General features: G+C 36.6%; 1 protein-coding gene across 7 annotated transcripts in view; it reads left to right on the plus strand.

The window, feature by feature from the left end:
• The window catches only part of FBXW7 (F-box and WD repeat domain containing 7), a 181,789-nt gene that overhangs the window by 86,073 nt on the left and 75,932 nt on the right, over window positions 1-19,784 (plus strand). For 2 of the 7 annotated variants that reach the window (XM_066280793.1, XM_066280787.1), the window contains one exon: window positions 8,044-8,610. In XM_066280793.1, the coding sequence (XP_066136890.1) occupies window positions 8,113-8,610 (498 nt within the window). In that variant the 5' untranslated portion in view covers window positions 8,044-8,112. Of the gene's footprint in view, window positions 1-6,632; window positions 6,707-7,334; window positions 7,385-8,043; window positions 8,641-19,784 lie in introns of those variants that run through there. The other 5 variants (XM_066280778.1, XM_066280771.1, XM_066280762.1 and 2 more) reach the window with 5 other exon arrangements.

Raw genomic sequence — 19,784 nt, forward strand, 5'->3', positions numbered from 1 at the left:
TTTAAAAGATTAAAAAATTATCTACTCACCCAGTGTTTTGAGGACTTCCTGAGCCAAGCATTTTTGTAGGTGCTGAAGATAACAGTGGTGAAAAGGCAAGTCTCTTTGCTGATGGAGCTTAAGTTCCAGTGGGAAGAGACAGATAATGAGATAGATAGGCACGTATACAGCAGGCACTATTCCAGTGCTCTTGCATGGTGCTGTGGAGAAGGGTAAACCAGGGTGAGGAGAAAAGGGAATGTGGTGCAGGGGAATTATTATTTTAAACATGATGATTAGGGAAAATGACACTGGATAGGAGATATTTGAACATAGTCCTGATGGAAGTAGTGGGAAGAACTAGGCAGATACATGTGGGAGAGCATGTAGGCAGAGGAGATAGAGAACCAGTGCAAAGGCTCTGAGGTAGCAACATATTTTCCTCCTTAGGAAAGAACAAGGACCGCCTGACCAGGTGGTGGCGCAGTGGATAGAGTGTCAGACTGGGATGCAGAGGACCCAGGTTCAAGACCCTGAGGTCGCCAGCTTGAGCGCGGGCTCATCTGGTTTGAGCAAGGCTCACCAGCTTGGACCCAAGGTCACTGGCTCGAGCAAGGGGTTACTCGGTCTGCTGTAGCCCCACAGTCAAGGCACATATGAGAAAGCAATCCATGAACAACTAAAGTGTTGCAACGTGCAACGAAAAACTAATGATTGATGCTTCTCATCTCTCCATTCCTGTCTGTCTGTCCCTGTCTATCCCTCTCTCTGACTCTCTCTGTCTCTGTAAAAATAAATAAATGAATGAATGAATGAATGAAAGAAAGAAAGGAAGAAAGAAAGAAAGAACGAGGACAGAAATGGGGGAAAGTGGAAAAGAGAATAGTAGAATATGAGCTCTGAAGGGTGGGATATGTGTAGATTATATAGGACCTAACAGGGAATCATAAAAAAAATTACTTTTGTTCAGAGTGAGATTTGAGGCTTTTCATTAGGTTTTGAGTAAGCAGAGTGATCTGACTTATCATGTATTCCAGATACTGAGTACTAATCAGTTTGACCATAATAATTCACAAATAAATGGTTAATTCGGAGTATAGAGAGTTACAATATGAAGTCAGTTACAATAGGAAATGAAGTGGTGTGGCCAGAAGTGGATTACTGTTGAATAGGGAAACTCTTAGGTTTCAGCAAACATCCTAAACTCCTTGCAGAATGTGGTTCCAAGCTTTGAGTTAGTCTGATGATGGATGGGTACAGTGTGGTTTCTTTTTTGCTATCTTTGTCTTAAAGCTTCTTAAATGACTTTTTAGCTCAAACCTAATGGATCCTGCCTGCCATATAACTTCTGAAAATGTTAATATTGCACAGTCATTTGGAGGCTTTGGCAATTTACTTAAGTGTCTGCTATGATTTCAAGGGCAATCTTTTCCTCAGATTTTTGTTTTGAGGCTCTGATACAGGTTTTGGAGCTCAGTTTGTTTATACTGTGATATTGTGTAACTATGCTCTCTTTGATTCCTTTAAGCATTCTGACTCATTTTTTTAAAGATTTTATTTATCCATTTTATTGGAGAGAGAGAGGGGGGAAAGAGATAGAGAGAACAGGGGGATGAGCAGGAAGCATCAACCCCCATATGTACCTTGACCAGGCAAGCCCAGGGTTTTGAACTGGCAACCTCAGCATTCCAGGTCGACGCTTTATCCACTGCGCCACCACAGGTCAGGCCCCTTTAAGCATTCTAAGATGAGAAGTTCAAATGATTTGAGATAGTCGAAGGTCTTTTAAAATCAAAGTTCATAAGAAATTAGTTGAAAAGTTTGTGAGAAACTGGTTTAAAAGATAAAAGCACTGAAATTAGGTCTGAAGTATCATGGAGTCAATAGATATAATGTCTAAAGGTTACCCTGTATTTTGTAAGACTTGGAAAAAGACATGGAGTAGTTCTGTTTTACCTAAATAATGTTCATTTTTAAGAGTAAAATTATTATAATACTCTATCTTGGAGATGGAGCTGATTATAAGTGTCTCCTATGTTAGGTACCCTTAGGTTAGGACCTCTCGGGACTTCACCCTACAGTGGAAGACGCTGCCACAAGAACGCTGTTCTTACAAAAGGAAAAGTAATCCAAAGATTACTTTGTACAAAGTCCGCCTTTATTGTATATGGACTATCTGAAATTTTTATTTATTTGAAGAATTTAGTGATGAATATATATATTGGAGCTTTTAACTTTTCTAATCATTTATCCTTTGTTAGATTGCCAGAATCATACCAGTTGGCAATGCCATGGTTTCTTCATTGATAGGTCAGAATACTGTGTGAATCTTGCATTGCAAGCAGTGCTAGAGGATTTAGATAAGTGGGGACAGTCCATCCTAATTATTTGCAGATTCTATATTTGCAAATTCACCTGTTCACTAAAATTATTTATAACACCAAATAAGTACTTGTGGTCCTTTTACACTCATTTATGGACACACCCCGTGCACAGAGGGTAAAAACATTTTTTCACCTGGCACTCATATTCCAGATAAGGTCCAACAAGGTAACACTGCCTTCTTGTTTCAGCTCTCATATTATAAATGTGTCCTTTTCCTAGTCCCATTTAGTGAAACCTTTTTCAGTTAAAGCTTTTTTTTTTTTTTTTTTTTTTTTTTTTGCTTTTATTGGTGTTTAAAATGGCCCCCAAGCCATGATGAGGTGCTGTCTAGTGTTGTGCTCTGCCTTGTGGAGAACATACATGTGTTAGATATGCTTTGTTCAGACACGAGTTATAATGCTGTTGACCTGTGAGTTCAGAGTTACCGAGTCAGAAATATATTTTAAACAGCATGTCTTTAAGATAGAAATCCACATTTAAAAACCTCATGTATAGATCTGTTGGTAAAAATGTCATTATTAGAGGCTTACAGAAACTTAACTCTGTGTTTCTTCTATGAGCAATGGCTCAGTGTTTGTGGCAACTTTATAGAACACAGTTATTGTAAATAATGAGAATAGACTGTGTTAGGTATCTAAAACATTTCATTATTCCGTCGCTGAAATCCTTGTTTTGGGTCTGTTTAAACACATGTATACAGAGCTGTAATGTAAAATGTAATTTTACTATGAGTTCTGGTCAGGGTAAAAGCCATTGTAAAGAAGTGTTTCCAAATATTAGCCTCTAGAAAAGTGCTCAGCAAATATTTGTTTTAGAGTAATAATTTTTGAAGATTGAAGTGATTCTGGTTTGGAAAAGAAGGCAGTATCAATGTTAGAGAATATATTCTAGAATTTTGTCATATGTAGTTATGTAGACTGAGGCACATGAAAGAAAACTCTTTTTAGTGTCAGTTTCTGGCCCCTGCTTTGCTAGAAGCTAGCAATCTCGAGAAATTTACTTAATCGTTTTGAGCCTCAATTTCTTGTCTGTGAAATGAAGAACATTTTTAATTTAAAATCTCTGTAGTTTTATCAGTATTCTGATTTTGAATCACTTTCATTCTTATTCTGTCCAGTTGTCAAGCAAGTTGTACAATTTAATGTCAAAATGTATTAGCCATCAGATTGATTTTACTGACCTCCAGTGTGATCTCACTTACTTATAGAAACGCAACATTCGATATATCTTGACAATATATACTTCTACCAGTAAGAAGAAATGAAAGAATATTCTAGCATTTTACATTGATTTTTTGGGGAAAAGTATAGGATTCTGTTTGTTGATGTTTACATTTTATATGACATAGTATCTGAAATTATACAAGAAGTTTTCTTTAAAAAAGTTCAGAATGAGAAATTTAAAAGCAGGGATATGCATTCTTTTGATAATTCTTTATTAATTTTCCTGTATAGCAGTTTCAAGTTTTAAATTACAGGTGCTTAATTTTTCTTTTTTAATGTTTCTGTGTAGACTTTTTATTTTATTTCACATTTTTTTGTGATAGAGACAGAGAGTGAGACTGAGAAAGGGACAGATAAGGCCAAACAGGAAGGGAGAGAGATGAGAAGCATCAATTCTTTGTTGCAGCACCTTAGTTGTTCATTGATTGATTTCTCATATGTGCCTTGACCGGAGGCTACAGCAGAGCGAGTAAACCTCTTGCTCGAGCCAGTGACCTTGAGCTTCTAAGCCAGCAATCTTTGGGCTCAAGCCAGCGACACAGGGTCATGTCTATGATCTCACACTCAAGCCGGGGACCCTACGCTCAAGCTGGATGAGTCCGAACTCAAGCCTGTGACCTTGGGGTTTCGAACCTGGGTTCTCTGCACCCTAGTCTGACACTATCCACTGTGCCACTGCCTGGTCAGGCTATGTACACTATTTTTTAAACGGTATTTTTTACCCCTTAAAATATTTAGTAGGAGTTAATTCTGATTTTTTATTAATTATTGGATAAATAGTTATTATTATAATTTGGCCATCAGCTTATTTAATAGATTATTATTAGAACTAATTTCCTAGAAATACTGTTTGTGTTTAACTTTAAATTTATAAATATCAACAGAAGGTGAAATTTCCCCCTAGTTTCTGTATGTTCATTCCCATTTCCATTACCAAAATAGGTTAAAGAAATCCAAGGTGTATACTACTTGGAAAAATTTATATATGTCTATCATTAGATACTCTTCTAATATTTTGAAATTTTTGTCATCTGACTTTTAGCTGTATTGTTTATTTTATATTAGTTATGCTTTAAATCTGATTTTTCTGCTTGGATTTACCAATTTTGACCAGGTCTGTCTATAAAAATATGTATAATTTTGAGGGATGTTTACATGTCACACTGTAAATAAGAGTCAGTTAACTTTATTGACTTAAAATAAGACACTATCTTTTCTGGTCCCCTCCACCCCCCAATATAACACTGAAGTTACACAATGAGAGTGATTTGAATTTTTATTGTTTAAATAAAATTTAACTATTTATTGATGATAAAATTTAGCTATTTATTGATGGCCTATTATGGTACTACTTTAGAAATGCCAGTAATAAATTTTCTATTTGTTGATAGGCTGACAGCTATTCTTTATAACTTGTCTTATGAACTTTGTTCTCATCTTTTCAGTTTCTAAGTCACTCTTAATATGTCATTAAACCTGTCTCAGTCTTGTTAAAGTGTGCTTGTCAGTTTGGGCACCCAAAGGGAAATTTATTCGGGGCCTGCATTATCCCAGGCAGTGTCCTCAATTTCATGCTATTTTATGCATAAACATGCAAATGAAAAATGTCCTTATTAGTTTTAGGAAATCTACCCTTAGATACAGTTACTAAAGCAAGATTTTGATCCTCTCTTTCAAGAATACCCATGTATAAGAGATTCACCTTTATATAACTGAGATATTATATATACATATATTCACTTGTGATTTAGGTTAGTATTTTTCAATATCTTATTCTTAACCTGCTCTCTTGTGATGTTTTCATTTTTCCTTTGACATATATTAGCTGGTAAGATTTTGGTGACCTTTATTTTCTGGAGTTTATCTTCTGAAAACAATGGATATATTTAATGTGCTTTTTTTAAGTAACTCTACCTTCTGTCCTTGCTCAAAACTGATACTGTTATTTGTATTGATGGTTTTAGTCTATGCCAAATAGAAATTTTGTATTGTACTTGCCTGAGTTGTAAATAAGAACCACTTGACTTTTAAAAGCCACATTTAAGATATACTACATCATGGTTTATTGGTTACATTTGATCATCAAAATCACAGGCACTAAGGAAAGTTCCCTTCCTTTCCTTGAGGACTATTTTATATCTCCTTCAAATTTCTAATACTTTCTCTTCTAAGATCACTTTCCGCTTATGACCTTGCTTCCTACTTTAACCAATTAAAAAAAGAAGAAGAATTGAGAAGGAAAATTCCAAAGATTTCCACCATTATAAAAATCTCACCTATTTTCAACTGTTTCCACATTGAGAATGCACTAAAATAAATAAATAAATAAATGAATTTAAAGGACCTATAATACTACTCTGCTTTGCATCTGGTACCACAAATGATATATCCATTTTCCTAAAACTAGCTCTTTCACTTTTGAATTCTTTCTCATCCCCTTTTAATTAATAAGGGCCTTATCATTTCTTCTCTTTCTTGCATACATCATCAACTTTTTGTCACTATACAGATATGCTTCTAATTCTCCAATCTTATAGAATCAAAAATCTTCCCTACCAGTTTCCCATTTTCCCTACCAATTACTACTCCCTTACTCCCTTTTGCAGTAGACTTCTAACTTGTCCTCATTGACCATCTGTATTCTCTTTTCCCAGTCTCTCAATTCTACTTTAACGAGACTTCAGCTACCAAAAATTTCTCTTATTACTAGTGACTTCTGTGTTGCTGTAACCAGTGGTCAGTTTTTTGTCACAATAGTTGTTATTATTTACTTTCTCCTCTTGGATATGTTTCCTGTGGCTTCAGGGGTACCACTCATTCCTGATTTTCTATCTTGGTCATCTTTGCTGGTACTCCTCTTCTTTCATGACATTGTACTTCCTCAGGGCTCGATTTTTGCAACACTCTTCTCTTTCTAAACTTAGTATTCCTAGTATAATTAGAATTCAAGAATACCCCCCTCCACACACAGTATAGCTTATTTTTTAGAAAGTGTAGATTATAGAAAATAAAATGAAATATTACTATTTTCAAACTGTCTTTCAGACTTTCTTGACTCTTTTTCAAAGCTTGCAATGAGAATTGTGGACCTTTTGGGGATCAACCATCTAGTGGTAAGGGTAGGAAAAATAATTAAGATTTTTATCTAAAGATCATTGTGATGTAATATACTTACTCTTAATGTGTGAAAGAAATTGATATTGTATTTCAGATATCTTGCAAATCTTAAAAGATATTTTAAAGGAATTTTATTTGAATTTGTGTCGTATGTTGACATTATTTGAACATGTCCATATAGATATCTTCAAAGGATGAAATTTAAGAATAATCATTATGAAAAGTTTGTCAGATCAAATTTTAGAGCCTATGTTAAAAGTATAAAAATAAATATACTTTATATAAAATTTGAAGAATATGGTAAAAAATAAATTTAAAGCATCTATAATACCACTGCCTAAATGCAGTTTGTAATTTGAAATATTGTCTTCTAGTCTTTAGTCTAAAAATCATGCTGTGATCATATACTTTCCTGCATTTTGCTCTAAGCATAATATAATACAAACATCCATGTTTTCACGTTTTAAAAAATGAACATCATGTTTAGGGATTTCCCTGTTTCTATCCTATCTCATGAATTCCTTTGACTTGAACATTTAGGCTTACTTTTATGACATTTATTTTTACTTTTTGCTTTCATGGATAACACTGCAGTAAGCATCCTCTGCATAATTTTCTTTTCTGTTTTAGGATTACTTCCTTAGGATAGATTGCCAGAAGTGGAGTTACTGGGTCAGAGGGTATGATCTTATGAACTTTTTTCCTTTTATAAAAAAAATAAAAATCTCTTTAGTTAATTTGTTATCCAGTTGATTTGTATTCATTGTGAAAAGTGAAACTCATGATGATTGTACTTGGTACCTGGCAGAAAATTGTGACTAAAGGCAAAGTTCTGTGATCAGAGAAGTTCAGGAAATTCTTACAGTAAGAAAGCCTTCTTTTTTCTTTTCTTTTCTTTTTTTTTAAGAAAACCTTTTTAACTTGGCTTACCTAAGTATTTCCTGAACTTAATTGAGCATTGGATTTTTTTGTGTGATATGCTTCTTAACATTTTTGTGGAAGTGTTACAAAAGATATAGTTTATGAAATACTGAACCAAAATTTAAAATTGTGTTTAGTGGTCAAAGCAACTAAATCTTCATCAAAAATTATTTTTTAAAAGGAGATTAAAATAAAGCTGTTTACTGTATGATTTTGGGGTATATCTTTATAAAGTCTCATAACTTTTCCAATCTAAACTTTCTAAATTGATTCCTGAAGAGCATCTTAATTAGCCTCAGTGGCATCAAATACATTTTATAATTTTTAATAAAATGTGGAATATAGACATGAAATATAAAAGTAGAAGATTACATAGATTGTACAAATCTTTTTTGTCCCCCTTCCTTTTTCCCTACAGAATGTGAAAACCTTTGCATCTTCTGATAGTCTAGCCAAGGTCCAAGAAGTAGCAAGCTGGCTTTTGGAAATGAATCAGGAACTGCTCTCTGTGGGCAGCAAAAGACGACGAACTGGAGGCTCTCTGAGAGGTAACCCTTCCTCAAGCCAGGCAGATGAGGAACAGATGAATCGTGTGGTGGAGGAGGAACAGCAGCAGCAACAGCTAAGGCAAGAGGAGGAACACACCGTAAGGAACGGTCAAGTTGTCGGAGCAGACTTCAGGCCCGGAGACCAAAATGATTCCCAGCAAGGACAATTGGAAGAAAACAATAATCGCTTCATTTCAGTAGATGAGGACTCTTCAGGAAACCAAGAAGAACCAGAGGAAGATGAAGAACATGCTGGGGAACAAGATGAGGAGGATGAGGAGGAAGAGGAAATGGACCAGGAGAGTGATGATTTTGATCAGTCTGATGACAGTAGCAGGGAAGATGAACATACACATAGTAACAGTGTCACAAACTCCAGTAGTATCGTGGACCTGCCTATTCAACTCTCCTCCCCATTCTATACAAAGACAACAAAAGTGAGTATATGTAGTCTGGTGTGCACCTGAAATTTTACATATCCATATTAATTGTAATAAAAGTTTTCTCAGTTTCTCAGTCTTTGTATTACTGCAAATTTATGCTTTAGTTGTGTAGTAATAAAATGAACTATTTTTGTTTTACAGAAGGAATTAGAAAATATTAGAAATAGAAATAATGATAATGGGACAATCTTATCAAATGGAGGGAAAGTAATTGATTCTATTTATTATGATGAAAAATCACTAATATCATTTTTTAAAATATATTTTGTCCCTGGGGCAGAGGTTAGTAGGTTGTGTGGGGTAGAGCAGGTTGGGGTAAGACATGGTTTTTGTAAATCAAGTAGTAAAAATCTTTTCTTACTTACCAAGTGCGGCCTGTGGGGTGGCTGTGTTATCCCAAGGTGGTGTTCCCAGACAAGGGCTACCCAAAGCTACCTCAAATCAGTGTTGGTATTATGACGATTAAAATGTATCCTTTGTGTAAATAGTCTTCTCTTCATTATGTAGTTAAATAAGGTGAAACTACAGTTTTAATATTAATATTTGGTTGATAAAATCTGAGTTGCTATTTTTAAAAGTTATAAAATACTAGATACTGACATATTTAAGATTAAACATTTTTCCTACAACAAGAATGCATGGTGCTATCTTCTCTACTTGCTTTCCTCCAGGTTTTATAATTAAAATATTCAGGAACACCAGAATAATTGGTTTTCCTCTCTGAGTTTATTTCAGTGGAACATTGTTTACTTCTTCAACAATTTGAATGTTTGCTATATGGTAACATCATTTTGGTTGACATTTGACTGTAAGAGGTAGGAGGAGAAGATGTGAGAGGCTAAGATTTCCAACTTTTGTCAACTTTCTGCCACTGCTTCCCGTGCCTGCAGTTTTCCTTTCCCTTCCTGTCCCTGGGAGATGGCTCTGTTGTTACTGCCGCCTTGTCTCATTTAGCTAGGACAGCCCATAGAGTTAGCCACAGACATACTTTAAAGGTGGTGATTAGACTTTCTAAACTGGAGGAATTGTGTCTACTTGGGGAGTTGCTCATTAGCCTAGTGCTGGAAAACGTTCAATAGGATACAGTCGTTGGAGGCTGTGCCAGAGCTCAGGGACTGGAATACACTAACCAGTCATACTGTCACTGCTTTGGTATTATCTTTGCTACTAGACAGGCAGGGAGGTACTGAAACGTTCAAGTCTGTCTGAGCTGCAAGGAGGAAGTGACTGGGCTGCTGCAGTCCATTTGGTCTTCCCAGTGCTTGTTCTTTAGGGAGGCGTGTGTGCTTCTTTCCTCAAAACATTCCTGAATACTGTATCACTTAAAATTGTGGTCGTGACCAGGGGTGGGATTGTGGAGAGAAAGAAGAAGCGTTATTACTCTACTACCCAGTTTTTCTATTGTATTCTCTCCTCTCACCCCATCAAAATATAGTCAGAATGAAATTATATAGTGTCTGGGCTTTGTTTCAAAATAATACCAAAGGGGAGGAAAACAAGGTGGGTATAGATTTCCCAGGAGTTACTAATTGTTGAAGCTGGATTGCAGGAATGTGAGGGTTCATGGGTATTATTTGCTCTAGTTTTTCAAGTCTGTTTAAAATTTTCCATAATAAAATATGTTTAAGTTGTAAAGAAAGTGAATATACACTCACATACATACACCCCCATCCCCACATACACACACATACACATACCACCACCACAAAAATCATAACGAAAGCTGGAAATGGGACTTTTCTTTACATACTTTAGTCTTATTGACTGGCTCTTAAGTAAGTGCTAACTTTCTCTAAACCTTGAATTTTATTTTCTATGAATTTTGGTGCTGTTGAAATCATAGAAAATTCGGCCCTGGCCACTTAGCTCAGTGGTCAAATGTCAGCCTGGTGTATGGAAGTCCCAGGTTTGATTCCCAGTCAGAGCACACAGGAGAAGTGACCACCTGCTTCTCCCCACCTCTCTTCCCTTCTTGCAGCATGGCTCAACTGATCAAAGGAGCAAGTTGGGCCCGGGCATTGAGGATAGCTCCATGGCCTCACCTCAGGCAATGAAAGCTTGGTTGCTGAGCAACAGAACAGTGGCCCCAGATGGGCAGAGCATCAGCCCCAGACGGGCTTTGCTGGGTACATCCCAGTCGGGGCGCATTTCAGACTATCTCTCTGCTTTCTTGCCTCTCACGTGATTAAAAAATATATATAGGAAATTTAATAGGACATATATTTTGCTGGAGTTAGAATTTTTTTAAATCAATATTTTAGGCAGTGTTGCTATCTAATAGTCTATTCAAAGAGGAGAGAAAGTAAATAGAAAAATAAACGAGGTATGTAACAACTTCTGTCCTTCTTCTCCCCTTTAGGCTTCAATGCCCATAGTTCTTTATGTTTGCATGCTTTCTGTTTCCTTATTTATCATTTGAAAATTAGATAAGTCATGAATATCCATGTAGAGTAGACTTGAGTTAAACAATTCTTTGAAAAGGAACACTTTGACTCAACCAATAGCTTACTTATTTTATAGGCATTAAAATAAGTAATGTGTTGTAGTTTATCCTCTTACTCCTATTTGCTTATTTTTAAATTTTATAATGATCCATTGATTTAGCCTCATAAATAATATACAAAAAGATTTAACATCATCTCCTTTAACCTAACTTGACCTAGAATGATATGTCCTAGACAATGTAGTAGTTGAATTGCTGTGTCATTTTTCTTCATCATGTGAAACTTAAACTCTTAAAACATATTTATTCCTAATTTCCCTACCTAGCCTGTCTGTAAGTTTAGATTTTATTTAGATGGTTTGATCTAAGAAGGAACTTCCCTCAAGTAGTTCCTTTTCTGGTTTCATCCATTTTATCATCCCTCACTCCAGGTGTTGAAGCTGTGCTTGAATCTCAGCCAGAGGGCTCTAACACTAACAGCTGTAGCCTTGCTTTGTTGGTGAGGCTCAGACCTTTCAAAGTGCAGTTTGCCCAGCTTCTATACCCATCCTGGATCTCCCTCAGGTTACTGTACCAAAGAGGGAGTTTATATCTCTTCTCTTTTTTCTAAGGGTAAAGTTGAAGGGATAGGGGTTTAGTATCTTATTGCATTATCTTATTTAAGGAAGAAGTTTAATCAAAACTAAGCCTTGCTGAACAGTGCAAAGCTGCCACTGATTTCTGTGATATTTTAAATTAAAAACCAGAAAACCATCTAGAAAAACATACTTTTCTAAAAGGAAAAGTCACCATATAATGAATGTTCAGTAGGAAACTTCCAGTACACAGGTTTGACAGATGCTTTATTTACTTTTTTCCTCAAAATGAAATTATAAAACAGAACTTTTTTAGATAAGTATTATATATAGTACCTCCTTAAAAACAAACTCTATTGAATTTAAGTCATTTTGGTTACTTTTGAGTTGTGAATACAAAGTACTGTTTTGTACATACCAGCTCACATAGACTGTGTCTTGATAGCAGAAATAGATGTTCATATTTATATGTTGTGTACATATATACATATAAGTGTGTGTATGCTTTTGATACAGTGTTTATTTTGAGGTCATCTGCCTCCATCAGTACAGCAAGAAGAATATAAAACTATTTGATTGCCAGGGCAGCAATGCCCTTCTACGTAAGTAGGATTTCAATCTGAAATTGGCCTGTTTTTGTTTTTGTTCATTTCTGAAACCCTTTTTCAGAATCATTCCCAGAGTACTTGACTTTTTCAATAACATTTAAAAAAAATCACGTATTATTGTGTTGCTTAAAAAGAAAATGTTAGTCACCCATGTATATAAATGTGTTTAGTACAGTAAATATGGTAAAGCTCTTATTTAGAATATTTTACTTTGGAGCAACTTTAAATTCTTGATCATTATACACATAAGAGTCTTCTACGAACATTACCCATGGCCACAGTTTCAAGTCTTCTTCAACTGTGACTTTTGAGAAGAGTAGAAGTATATAATCATTTTTTAAAATCCCATTTTTTAATGTTAATATGGGATTAACCTTCTACAGTTTTACCCAGCATACCTTTCAAATTTCATTTTTTGGCAATTTCTTAAATATACCTGTGGACAGCTAGACTGACTTATTCATCATTCCTGAACATGCTGTATATACAAATATATTAATGAAAAAATATAATTGTTGGTCCTTCTTTGCCTTGGTCATTTCTTTAAAAGCATATTGAAAACTATCAAAACTCTTCGTTCGGACAATCATTTTCCCCCTAGTCATCAAAGATTTGTTCTTATGGGAGCCTGTTTCAATAATATGCATTAGAAATTGCAGACTGCCTTAATGTTAAAAGTTAAGTATAGTATTAGTCAAGAATTCATGTTTATTAAGTTTCATCATACTGTTTGTAAGTTTCTATGACAAGTAAGTAAGCAGAAGTTATACAGAGAGAACAAACGATTCGCCAAAAGCACACTGTGACAAGAGATTTTAATCTAGAGCTGCCTAAAACAAACGTTTTTATGTGCTATGCTGCCCCCGATGATAGTATTTGTCAAACATTACTAAAAATTTTCAGCAGAACTACAGGTCTATGTAGGTTCTAGACTCTGGAGTGTGGTGGCTTTCTAATGCTATGTCACACTTGAGTTCATCAGCACTACACTTTAGGAAATACAGAAAGCTCAGTTAAGTGCTTTTCTTTGTGTATTTAAACAAACAGTATTGAAGATATGAGGGCTCAAGGCTACCGTTATAACATGAAGATATGACATTGAAATTTGAGACTGGATAACAGCTATCAGTCTCTAGAATTCATCAAATGTGCTTCTTAACCAGGGGTTGTGTACTGGCTATTTCTGTCCTTTTGATTACTCTGTCTTCAGAAGTCAATTTTCCTCCCCGCATAGGAAAGCCCATCTCTTCAGTTTTAACTCCCTCTGTAAACAATCTTACCACATAAAAGAATAAATAAAATAAAACTTGTTTTCTGAAGAGATGCCCAGCCCATACTAAAGACTCATTTTACATGTTTAATGCAGAGGAACAACTCATTTTCACTAAAATGAAAATCAAATGATATTATCATTATACCAGGTCTTGAATCTTTCTGATCTTTTCATGCAGAGAACCATATTTGAGCACTGGTTTCCACTTTCATGTCTTAAGTGTCTTCCATCTGTTCTCATATAGCTTCATTCTTTTTTTTTTTTTTTTTTTGGTATTTTTCTGAAGCTGGAAACCGGGAGAGACAGTCAGACTCCCGCATGCGCCCGCCGGGATCCACCCGGCACGCCCACCAGGGGCGACGCTCTGCCCACCAGGGGGCGATGCTCTGCCCCTCCGGGGCGTCGCTCTGCCGCGACCAGAGCCACTCTAGCGCCTGGGGCAGAGGCCAAGGAGCCATCCCCAGCGCCCGGGCCATCTTTGCTCCAATGGAGCCCTGGCTGCGGGAGGGGAAGAGAGAGACAGAGAGGAAGGAGAGGGGGAGGGGTGGAGAAGCAGATGGGCGCTCCTCCTGTGTGCTCTGGCCGGGAATCGAACCTGGGTCCCCCGCACGCCAGGCCGACGCTCTACCGCTGAGCCAACTGGCCAGGGCCTAAAACTAACCAGTTTTTTAAAAAACATATCTTTGCCTCAGATAAGAAATAAATATTGTTTTTGTCCACCATCCTCCAACTACTCCCTTGAACCACGGGTACTGGGAAACTTTGTAGGACAGTGTGGCTAACATCTGAAATCTAGCTGGGCACTAAAATCTACTCTATTATGGGTAGAAACCTACAGAGTGTTGGCTGCTCCAGGAGGTCTCTTGTCTTGTTCTTGTGAGACAAATAAGGTCAAATTCTGTTAGGTGTAGACATGCCCAGAGAACAAAAAGTGGTATATAAGGCAGTCATCTTGAGTAACATCCACTAACAAACATAGCCCAATGAATAACCATGTCTCCTACCTTTGTGTGAAAGAGGAAACACTGGGAACACCCATTGAGCCCAGTTTAACCCAATTTTAAACATGCAGAGAGGACAGCAGAAGTGGAGGAAAGGGGGCACACTGGAGAAGATGGATTTACCCCTAATATAATGAATGACAAGAACTTTTCAGATTTGAGCTTGAATTCTGATTTTGCCACTCATTATATGGCCATAGTATGTAATCTCATTGATTGGTTTTTAATCTGTCAAGTAAGATTTCAGTACCTACTTCTCAGGGTTTTTTTGAGGATTAAGTGAAATAACATGTAGAGCCAGTCGTGTAGTGCTGGCACACTCAGGTAGTTTACAGACAAAGGCTTGCAACCTCATTTTGTCTGTTCACCTCTTATCCCTTACCCTAATCTTCATTTCTCGCAGCAGGTACCAACTTGTTTTTTATGACTTTTAGAGTAAGTCATTATATTATCTACTAGTGGAAAAAGGTGTAAATAGAAGAATAGATAAATACTTCAGAAAGGATACACAGAGGGATTGGGAGTATATATAGTATGCTGGACTCATTTCTAATAAAAATGAAAGGATGACAAATTTTCAAGGGGATGCTATTTGCAGATTTTCCCAGTTGACAGGTATTTCAGTTTCTTTAAACTTCTTCTAAAACATCTGCATATTTAAATGTTTGAATCTCATAATTAGATACCAACAGGGATTTATCTTATGGTCAATTTCTAATTCCTGTTAGTGAAGTTTTAAAAGTATTTGTTAACATTATTTTAAACCATAATAGATCTAAATGTTGGTTATGTTTAAATCTGTATCTGTTTAACTGCAAGCAGTTAAAGATTATTTTGGTTATGGGTTTTCATTCTAGACACCCCGCCCCCCCCCAAAGTCTTCCCACAGAATGGAGAATTAAAAAAATTTTTTGAGTGTTTCATTAGTGTGTGCACAGAGAAGATAGACTTCTTTGGCATATCCACAAATACCACAAATAGTTATTCTGAAAATGTTCCTAAGGCAGATCGTTTCTTATGTGTATAATCACAATGATTTGTCTGTGCCAATGCCATTTTTGTGGTGTTAGGGAAAATGGTATGAAGAGGATAAAGGAGTATGTCATGATGGGTTCTGTTTCCACCTTGGGTAGACAACTGAATGACGTCTCAAGCTCCCACCATTCACCCAAGCCTCAGTCCTGCAAGTTTGTCTACTGAGCATTGTTGCCTGAGTGGTCCACTTAAAACCACTGTTCTTCATACCAGGTTTTAATTTTCTTTCCCAGATTGACATTCTTTGTTAATATTCTGATCTTTTGGTGGAAAAATAGTTTGCTTTTTCTTATTATCTAATCCTATGGATCTGCTGAAAATTTAACAGACTTGAACATTTGTACTTCCTTTTTCTGACCCCCAGGTACTTATAAAATAAAAATTGAAGAGTGTTTAAAAATGTTAAGACCAGCTTTGCTTAGGTTTCTGATTGCACTAGGTTATAATGTCATGTCCTTGAAAGTGAGTTGGCAGTAGGAATAACTGGATAAATTTTTTTAAACGGATTTTTACCTTCATATAGGTCTGTAACCTCAATCTACATATCCGGTGCCCCATTTCCCACTGATGAAGCCAAATCCATAAGCAGACATTTCAAGTCTTTTAAAATCTTTTTTCTTTCTTTCTTTCTTTTTTTTATAGAGACAGAGAGTATGAGAGAGGGATAGATAGGGACAGACAGGAACAGAGAGATGAGAAGCATCAATCATCAGTTTTTCATTGCAACACCTTAGTTGTTCATTGATTGCTTTCTCATATGAGCCTTGACTGTGGGCCTTCAGCAGAATGAGTGACCCCTTGCTCGAGCCAGCGACCTTGGGTCCAAGCTGGTGAGCTTTTTTTTTGCTCAAACCAGATGAGCCTGTGCTCAAGCTGGCGACCTCGGGATCTCAAAACTGGGTCCTCTGCATCCCAGTCCAATGCTCTATCCACTGCGCCACCACCTGGTCAGGCTCAAGTCTTTTAAAATTTTGCAAAAGTTTTTTTCAACCTGATTTCATCTTTATGCCTCCACTAACTTTAATGACTTAGTTCCCCTCCACCTAGCCAGATTTTCAGACCAAATTCCATCTCTACCGTTACACCTTCCTAGAATTAGAGAATTTAATTCTTTGAACCCATTGTTGGTTTTCTGCATTGCACAGTTCACTTGGTATGAACTTGCAACTTTTTTGTAAGTTTTGTTTTGAGTTGACATTTAATTCTTTTATTTTTTTGAACAGAATAAATTTGATATATTTGTCTCTAGTGCTGATTCAAGTTGAGAGTTGAATACTGACAAATAGTAATGTGAATAATTCTCATTTCAGCTCTTCAGATGTACCGAAGCTAGACTATAAATTATAAATAGGTATGCCATTTAAGTTTAGTTTAAAATTCAAGTACTCAATATAAAGATAGTTACTTTGAGGAATATTATAATACAATTAGCAGTTCTAGAGTAAGACTCCCTGAAGAAAGGTTAAAATCCCAATTTAAGAACTGTGCTGCTAAGATGCAGAAATCAACTGAAGGTAACTCATACATATTTTTAAAGAAAATTTTATAACAGGAAAATGTTTATAATGTTTACTAAAAATGTAGAACTCAAAACTATATGTATACAATATGGAACAAATTATGAAGCAGACTTGCTTTAATCTATCTATATATATATTTATATAATCTATCTATATTATCTATCTATGTATCTATCTATCTATGCATGGGAATATATCAGAAAGAAACTAAATGTTAGTAATTATCTGAATATGGTTGAATTACAGTATTTCTGTTTTTTTTCTTATAGACTTCAGAATTTCTCAAGTTTGCTACAAAAAGCATTATGTTACTAATGTTGGGGAGGGACTATATATCTGCTAGAAACCAGTTTTTACTCTACTCAGTCTTTTTTTTTTTTATAACTTCGATAATGTGTAATGCTCTAATGGGAGATTGGATAAAAAGACATTCCTCACAAGGAAGGGCATTATATATTGAATTCTTTTTTTTTTTTTTTTTTTCACTTTTCTGAAGCTGGAAACGGGGAGAGACAGTCAGACAGACTCCCGCATGCGCCCGACCGGGATCCACCCGGCACACCCACTAGGGGCGACTCTCTGCCCACCAGGGGGTGATGCTCTGCCCATCCTGGGCTTCGCCATGTTGCGACCAGAGCCACTCTAGCGCCTGAGGTAGAGGCCACAGAGCCGTCCCCAGCGCCCGGGCCATCTTTGCTCCAATGGAGCCTTGGCTGCGGGAGGGGAAGAGAGAGACAGAGAGGAAAGCGCGGCGGAGGGGTGGAGAAGCAAATGGGCGCTTCTCCTGTGTGCCCTGGCCGGGAATCGAACCCTGGTCCTCCGCACGCTAGGCCGACGCTCTACCGCTGAGCCAACCGGCCAGGGCTATATATTGAATTCTTCATGAAAATGCAACTGAATGTAGTAGAAAAAGCAATGCACTCTTTAAGAGTTCTTTGTAAACCAGTTCCTCACAACTCTAGGTGCCACCTGGCAATTCTCTAAGGTCGTCAGCTCACCACACTATTAGAAGAGGAACAGTTTTGCATGGTGGCATCCTTCCTGGTTTTAAGACATTTATTTAGTATGTGGTTTCTTTTGAGACTTACATAGAGTATCCTTGATAGCACTTTTGGCTCTCTATGAAACATGAATATCTTTTATTTAAAAATCTTTCTTTGAGCAATTTCAGAGTCTGTCTTTTAAAATACAATTTGAAAGTGCTTTACCAGGAAGTCACCAGTGCTTTCCTGCCCCTCCCCCTGTTTCCATCTCCCCATTTCTTCACACTCATTCATCCTTATTTGTAAGTGTCCTCCGATAGAATCTGAATTGGAGGGGACCTTTGTGATCTCTCAAGTTCAAACTTATGCCTAATGGCTTTATCAATAGACTTGGGCTTGAAAATGAACTCATTACTAGAATACTATGGTATGAAGTAGCATATTTTTACATAGTTCTTCATGTTGACATTTATTACTCATATCAAGAGCATGACAGTCCTTCTTATAGAAGAAGACTGCTGTCATATTCATTCATAATCTTTTCTCTAGACTGAATGCTGTCAACATGTTTTCCAGGATGACCGTCCTGGTTCATCTTCGGGGCAAATGATCTTGCAGTATTGTTTCCTGCAGTCAACGTGCTACTGCTGAGGTGCAGCAGAGCCAGACTAGCACCTGTTCTCATTCTGAACCTCATCAGTGCAATGGAAACAGCATTGATAATGATATTAGTAGTATGATGATAAGCCATTTATTGAACACTATTTACTGTGTGCCAGAACACAGTGTTAATTATATATATAATCTCATTTAGTCTTGAAAGTCCTGTTTATATAGGTTCCATATTTTATCCCCGCATCGGAGATGAGAAACAAGTGAAGAGAGATGAAGTGTAAGCCATCAGTGGTCAGTGAGCTGGTAAGCAGCAGAGCTAGGATTTGAGCCCAGACCTCATTCTGGGTCCTGCTTGCACTTTTGTTAAATTTAATGAAAGTGTTAGTAATTTGGGAAGGAGGTGTGCGGTGAAATAACCATAAAGCCACCACTTTAACCTCTGTTTTCATGCTCTCCCCAAAGTTGCCCCAGCTTAATCTCTGTTCCCGTGGTATATTTATATATTTTGATTCATATCACATTGCATTAAAATTGTTTTTCTACCTCTCTCCTATTCAAGGCCTTTTAATATTTACATGTGTAAGGTACCCCAATGCTTAATACTTTGTCAATAAATAGTGAATACATTTTTACATAATACTAGCCACTCCTTGACCACATGGATGTATATTTTGTGTAGCTAGTGTCAGGCATATACTGTTTTGCATTCATGCTTCTGTAACATCCATGTGCAGATTTTTGTGTAGGCATAAGTTTTCAGCTCCTTTCTGTAAATACCAACAAATGTAGTTGTTGGATTGTAAGTTAAGAGTATGCTCAATTTTGTAAGGAACTGCCAAACTGTCTTCTTCCAGAGTACCTGTACCATTTTGTGTTCCCATGAGCAATGAATGAGACTTCCTGTTGTCAGTGTTTTTCGCTTTTGGTCAGTCACTCTAATAGGTGTGTTGTGGCATCCTGTTGTTTTCATTTGAAATTTCCTAATGACATGATGTTCAACATCTTTTCATATACTTACTTGCCATCTGTATGTCTTTAATGAGGTGTCTGCTCAGATATTTTGCCTGATTTTTAATTGAGTTGTTTGTTTTCTTTTTGTTGAATTTTAAGTTTTC

This window comes from Saccopteryx bilineata, chromosome 1 (assembly GCF_036850765.1).
Source record: "Saccopteryx bilineata isolate mSacBil1 chromosome 1, mSacBil1_pri_phased_curated, whole genome shotgun sequence".
In the NCBI taxonomy this organism is placed as follows: domain Eukaryota; kingdom Metazoa; phylum Chordata; class Mammalia; order Chiroptera; family Emballonuridae; genus Saccopteryx; species Saccopteryx bilineata.